Genomic DNA, 6985 nt, shown 5'->3' on the forward strand with positions numbered 1-6985 from the left:
ATTTTGTTATTCAGGGTCTTGTCACAAATGTGAAGTACAGAATACGACAGACAAAGGCTAAAACTTCAAATTCCACTGATGGGGAATTATATAAGAATCAGGTCTGAGCCAATTCTTGTACAAATGTAATGAATCTGATTTGCCAAATTCCCTCAAGAAATGATATTAGTGGCAGTCAGTTGCAGCTGCTCTCGCTCTCTTTTGAGCTTGTTCTTCCCTATGTCTTTTAATTCCTTTCACGTGTGTTTTGCTCCTTTATCTGGTAAATTTCCCCACTGTGGGACAAAAGAAGTCTTATCATATCTATATTGTACACTGTTTGACAGAAGATATTTCACTGGTATGGCACAAACATGGTACAATGAAAACACACATCTACACTTTTGCGGTCAACGGCATGAACGAAATTACTTTATTTGCCTGAGCAATTTCAAGACTGAATTCTTTCAACAGCATAAACATACCTGTTCCTTTGTAAAACACTAACGGCCAATGGGGCGAAGGAGTTGTGTTTAGACTAAAACCTCTAGTAACCATTTCATCACGTGTAAGTACTCACCACTTTTGATTGTCAAAAAAATGAATAAACACAATCACCATTTGCTCGTCCTTTTCCAACATACAGGGACACACACGTTACAGAGAAGGAGAGCCGTGCTTGTGCGGGCATGGTCGCTAATTGGCAGGAAGAGGTAAACATGGCCGGTACTGGATGTAGCATGAATCTGGCAGTCCAAGCAGCCCCCCCCACACACACACACACACACCAGGTTCCCTTCAACAGGTCGAAGCAGCTGCAGTCAAAGCGGATGAAGTTGCTGTAGTACTTGTAGCTATGAGATGTACATACTGTGATACGCCTCTCTTCACGGATATAAAAATCTGCAATGATGATTAAAAACTGAAAAGTGGTGTATTGCAGCGTATTTGAATCCGAAGTTTCTACCTTTGATAAATGTGCAGAGCTTATGAAAGGCAACACACTTAACTTCTGCCCTTTTATAAGAGACGCAGTATTCCTACATGCTTTCCTATTCAATTTCTCTAAAACCCATGGAGGTGCACAAAGGTAGGAACTCGGGATTGATTTGTGGGGTGTTATGTGTGTGGGGGCCTGAGGCACTTTCTTCCTCCCCTCTACTCATCATCCTTGTCTTTGGCGCCGTGTTTGAGGATGCGGGTGAACTCTGCGTAGTTGAAGTTGCCCCTCTTGTCGATGGGTGCCTCGCGGAACAGCTCGTCCACCTCTTCGTCTGTGAAGCGATCGCCCATGGTGGTCAGCAGTTCTCTCAGATGGTCCTCGTGGATCACACCTTACGGAGACACATCAACAACCCGTGAAGTCGAAAGGTAAAGTTGCAAACACTGACCGTGCAATTGTCCGTGTGTGTGCAGCATTTTTGGTTGCATTACCAGATCCCTCCTCGTCGAAGCAGGCAAAGGCATTGCGGATGACGTCCTCGGGGTCCGTTCCATTGAGCCGCTCTCCAAACATGGTGAGGAACATGGTGAAGTTGATGGGCCCCGGTGCTTCGCTCATCATCCCCTCCAGGTATTCATCAGAGGGGTTCTTACCTGAGGACGACCAACATGGTTACATGTCTGGACTGAACAATACGAGTCAGTGGTTCTTTGTGCAGTTACTGCTGAGGTCATGGACTACAGCTCCACATATAGACACTAATCTACCCACCACTTTGTCCTATAAATTAGTAAAACTGTGAGAAAGTTTAAAAAAGATAATCAAATTTGCCGCGACAGATCTAACATTTCCAACAGTAGCATCTTTTAGCCTCCTCACCCTTTGTAAATACCCATGTCTTTCAAACACCTCACTCCCAGATTGTAATGCAGGCTTTTTGTTATAAATTTCTAGTCTCCAACTGAACTCTGACAGCTCAGCGGCTCTTACTGGAACAAAAGAAGATGCACAGCTGTTCACAGGTGGAGTTGTACCCCTCACGCACTAAACATGTGTGTAAAATAGGTGGTTTGCCCTTTTTCCGGTGGTGAACCTCATAAGAACAAAGTGTGAGGACAAAGCCGTTTACCCAGGGAGGCCAGCATGTCATGGAGATCCTCCTTGTCAATGAAGCCGTCTCTGTTCTGGTCGATCATGTTGAACGCCTCCTTGAACTCCTGGATCTGGGACTGGTCGAACATGGCGAACACGTTGGAGGTGGCCCTCTGTGGGCGCTTCTTGGTGGTCTTTCCCTTGGCACGCTTGCTCGACATGGTGGCGTCTGGATCTGGGCCTGTGCACATTCAAAAGCCATGATTCATAGGTTAGATCAGACTGTGCTAATCTTGCACTGCCAAGGCATGGCTTGGGTATATCCGTCGCAGCCACGTCTTTGACATGAAAGCTGATTGCAACATCCATTTGTGCATCTATTTGGCATTAAAGTGGCTACAAGCTCTTTCACATTCTCTCTTTCGTTTGGCCAAAGCAGGAGAATCTTCTTCTCTCGCTTCCTCTGGAGAGAGTCACATGCTCCCTACATGTCTGGTATAGTGATGGGTGTGAAAACGAAATGTCTCCACACTGCAGCTCCTACCTAAATTAGACCTGTCATTCATATCTGCAAGGATTTGTGTGTGTGTGTGTGTGTGTGTGTGTGTGTGTGTGTGTGTGTGTGTGTGTCTTTGATTGTGTTATACCCAGTGGGCAATAGCAGACAGAGGACAGGTTGGACAGACGAGAGGGAGCGGGTAAATGTGGCTGATGAATCACACAGAAGTGTGACATCGTGCCCTGAGCGGCACTGAGGTGATGTGAATGCTGTGCTTCCAGCTCACGATTAGATCAGTTCTCAGGTGAACGATCATATATCATGTGTTTTGGGAAGTAGATGTACATGACAGTAGTATTATTATTTATTTTGTCAGCATGATTAGACCTCAGGGGAAAAATCAGGGGTATCGAGACAAGTCACTTTCTTTAACATTTAAAAACCAACTGAAAATTACTCAAACAAAAACAGGCTTTGTATCATCTGCTTCATTCAAAGACTTCTGATTATTAATATATATATTTAAATTCTTCATCACTGAAATCCTTTAATAAGTGATCTACAGCATGTGTCTGCATGTACTGTCTGTGTATTTAAAGAAGACCATTTGTTTTCTAATGATGAAAAAATGCTGTACAAAACAATATATAGTATATACAAATATATTTTTCTGTTTAGAGACGAAATATAAATAGATTTCTGCATTTTGGCAAAATTCTGGCACTGTTTTTACCCACCTATTTGTTCCAGAGCACATTACAGTAATGTATATCCACTAAAATTTGTCTTTGCTGTCCCATATTCACCAGATATATGTCTCCAAGGGCAGGGTGTGTGTTGTCATATTGAGTAGTGTGGATTGGCCCTAAATGTCTGCGTCTGCTGTCTCTGTTGCCTGTATGATCCACAAAGGCTGAGTTAGGCAAAGTTAGAGCAGGTTTGACTATCAACTTAAGTCTCTTATCTCTAAGTGTTCATTGTAAACCTTCTGTCTTTCTTTACAGTGGAGCAGCGTTGAAGTTTTTATGGCCCATGCAAAGAAGTGTAACCATCCTGGGTCGTGTCGTGAGTCATATGATATTTTATTATATAACACTAACTAATATATTATATTATATTATGAATATTGAAAAGTGGCAAGACTGGCTTGCCGGGAGTGGTTCCTCTCCTTCCCTTTCTCCACCTCACAGTCGCCGAGGAAGCTGGAGACAAACCAGCCTCTCTCTCCAGTGGAAGTGTTCAGGAACAGAGGAATTCCTCAGTCTGATGCGGGCGTGCGTCTCTGTCCCACCTTTATTGGTAAAGTCTTCTCACAATACACTACATTTTCACAATGAAGACACGTATTACAAGTTATCCTGTGATTAATTGATCGTAAGAGACTGTGTCCCTGATTTAATTGAAGTGGCACCAGTGTAAACATTGCACTTTGAGACACTGGAATCTAGTTATCTCTATCTAACATTCTTTGTGATACAGCAGGGCACTGTCACCTGACAGAGGCTGGTGGGTGTTTAACTCTACTAATCAATAAATTAGATTTCTGAAAGATTCTCTGACGAATGGGATTATTTCACAACTAACATATTCAAGGAAATTAAAAATGCATAAAGAAAAGAACGTGATTTCCAGTCCCCATGAATCTGGTGCTCCAGCAACAGCCCAAAATCTTTTGCATTCTGCACAGACTCAATCATCAATGATTCACAAACAACTATTTTTGATCTCAGCGACGTAAGCATTTGGCTGACGTGCCTCAGCTCGGCTGGTACTAACAATCGCATTTGTTCACTCTCTCTCTCTGTTCCACCACAGTTCTTCTGTCCCCTTCTTATCCCCTCGCGATGACAAAGCTCCTCTGTTCCTCTGTCCAGCAAGAACAAACTCTCACACACACACACTGGTATCACCAAACAGTCAGACTGTCACCCCTTTAGGTCGTCGGTCATCACTACTGAAGTGCAGACTGAGAAGGCCTACAGTTCAGGAATTCCCAAAACAAACAGTGAGTGAAGTGGAAGTTAAGCTCTCATCGTCTATAAAAAGACATCAGAGGTGTGTGTGCGTCTGTGTGCCCCCTGTGTGCATGCGTGTGTGTTTAACAGAATGTGAGTGAGACAGATCTAAATGGGTCAGCTGCATTCAGAAATTCCTCGGTCTAATGTGCCATAGTGATGAGATGGAAGTAAACACAGAAGCGTAGAGTGCCTCGGTGCAGTAGCACAGGTCTGAGGTGCACATCCTCCACAGGTCTCTTTTCACCTCAGTCGACAGATGACAAAGTACTAGAGGCTCTCTGTAATTCTGCCCTCCCCTTCACACTCAACTCTGACAGTTGAGCATTGTACCCCTGGACTCACAGAAATAACTCAGCCTTCTTAAAAGTCATCAAATAAAAGCATTTAAAATGTATTTTATACAACCCAGTGGTTAAAAAAAGCAGCTATCTTTCTCACCTTGGCTTCAGGTAAAAGTATTTGGGAGTCCTTCAAACACCTTTTGTCTGGGTCCGACACAGCAAAGGAAGGGAAGCAGGCAGTCCAACTGAAAAGTTTGTTTAAAGAATCAGCCTCCCGGTGGGTCCCACCCCTTTCCGCCCCAGCCAATGGAGAGGCCGGCCGGTCCCGTACAGACACATCCCAGGCCAGGCCATTTCTCCATACAAGGCAAAAGAATGCACAGGCTGCAGCCTCCTACTGCCACAGACGCTGCACGGGATGTTTGGGAAAAAGGCAGAAATGACAGGAACTACGATAAGGCTGCCTTATTTAGAGAAAAGGGCCTAAACATTTAGAGGACGCTCTGTACACCGGGGTGTGGAAACATGGGGGAGAGAGCTGTGAGCAGACGCAGAGCACTTCTGAAAGGCAGCTGCAAGAGAGTGGCTTTCCTTAAATAGGCAGCCTGTCTGGACATCACTGAGGCCTGAGTGTGCAAGGAACACCTTAATTTATGTCATGGAGGCAGCATCTGTTTTGTGTGTGTCTGTGTGTGTGTGTGTGTGTGTGTGTGTGTGTGTGTGTGTGTGTGTGTGTGTGTGTGTGTGTTGCTCAGAGTTTTTCACTGTATGATATATTGGAAAAAGAAAAAGCCAAAGGGGATTATACCTACTAGACACCCCAAACATATTGACAAAGCGGTGTTTCACCTTCACAAATCATTTAAAACTGGGCATGTCATAATGTATGTTGTGCTTTATGTGCTTGTCCATTATATGGGTAAAATACATCAAGTATGTTAGTGACTGGAGTTAATTGTAAAATGACTATTTAGTATTTCAGTGTTGCTGTGATGATGATGTTGATGATGATAAAAATATTTGATTCAAATGCCCTCTTTATATGTACATTCTTATATAGTTTTACTTTTTATATATTTAATTTTTTATTGTACAGTTTGCTTCAGTTTATTGCTCATCTCTTGTACTGACAGTTTTATTTAATTTGCTTTATCCCACCTTATTTTTCTATTTTCCTTTTTTTTATTGATTATATTTGTTATGCACCAGTCACCAAAGCAAATTCCTTGTATGTTAAAACCTATGGCAATAAAAACTGATTCTGATTCTTTAAGATTTGATTTACTTGATACTTTGTTTACTTCATCCTCTCCATGTTTGTGTCTTTAACCTGTTATTCTTTATGTGGAGTGTTTTTTGGGGGAAATAAAATATATCTGTTGTATCTTTAAAACAGTGCATCAGCTGTTTTCATTTGTTTGAGAAATGTAGCATATTCATATTTTAGTAAATATTAAGATTGATAAAAGGTGGCTCTTTCTTTGCCTTGGATTAAGTGATGGAAAAATAGATACAGACCATGAATGAACGAATTAAAGTGATGAAAGCATTATTGACTCTGTGTGCAGGTGCAGTGATGCCCTCCACTGGGCCAAACTGGTTTTCATTTCTGAAACACGGAAAACAGTTCAATGAATTATGATGAAGATAAAAATAATGTCAGAGGGCTATGAAATGTTTTGGTCTGCCTGTCTACACACACTTGTGAGGCACACTCAAATTTCCACTGTCCCATAGAACATAACCTAACTTAAGATATAAAAACAAAATAGATATAAATGTCCATGTGTGAAACAATCTATGTAACAATAAATTGAATCATGTAATCTGGATTAATACTGTCTCATTCAAAAGCAGCTTGTTTCACATAGAGGTAATAATAATAATAATAATGATACATTTAATTATAGAGCACTTTTCCGTGCTAAAAGCAATCTCAAAGTGCTACAGAGTAAAACAACATAAAAATAAAAATAAAAAACTGGTTTAAAAAAACATCGGTAATAGTAAAAAAGTACAAAAAAGTACAAAAAGAGGTGCGTTGTGGCGTTTTTCATTTTACCTCGGGGCGACTTTTCATGTTGATTTTTGCCGTCACACAGAAGAGACAAATTTTCATTTCATGTCGATTTTTTGTTCGTTGGTAAAAGAGACATGAGGTCAAACACTTCTC

General features: G+C 41.7%; 1 protein-coding gene across 2 annotated transcripts; it reads right to left on the reverse strand.

The window, feature by feature from the left end:
* Window positions 1–381: 381 nt before the first annotated feature.
* On the reverse strand, window positions 382–5126 carry myl9b (myosin, light chain 9b, regulatory). Of its 2 annotated transcripts, none has more exons than XM_035631291.2 (4): window positions 4970–5126; window positions 2052–2255; window positions 1414–1575; window positions 382–1313 (listed from the first exon to the last, which is right to left on the reverse strand). In XM_035631291.2, exons 2-4 carry the CDS (start codon window positions 2233–2235, stop codon window positions 1138–1140), a joined length of 522 nt encoding a protein of 173 aa, XP_035487184.1. In that variant the 5' UTR covers window positions 2236–2255; window positions 4970–5126; the 3' UTR covers window positions 382–1137. The 2 variants fall into 2 exon arrangements, with proteins under 2 accessions (XP_035487184.1, XP_035487185.1); XM_035631292.2 differs by lacking the exon at window positions 4970–5126 and adding an exon at window positions 4290–4312.
* Between the last annotated feature and the right edge of the window lie 1859 nt (window positions 5127–6985).

This window comes from Scophthalmus maximus, chromosome 6 (assembly GCF_022379125.1).
Source record: "Scophthalmus maximus strain ysfricsl-2021 chromosome 6, ASM2237912v1, whole genome shotgun sequence".
Classification (NCBI taxonomy): Eukaryota; Metazoa; Chordata; class Actinopteri; order Pleuronectiformes; family Scophthalmidae; genus Scophthalmus; species Scophthalmus maximus.

Bases quoted from the DNA above. Each gene is read 5' to 3' on its own strand.
- myl9b (XM_035631291.2), bottom strand. From the start codon at position 2,235: ATGTCGAGCAAGCGTGCCAAGGGAAAGACCACCAAGAAGCGCCCACAG. The intron at 1,576-2,051 runs GTAAACGGCTTT...GGTCGTCCTCAG, and splicing joins TGACATGCTGGCCTCCCTGG to GTAAGAACCCCTCTGATGAA. The intron at 1,314-1,413 runs GTAATGCAACCA...TGTCTCCGTAAG, and splicing joins CTTCGACGAGGAGGGATCTG to GTGTGATCCACGAGGACCAT.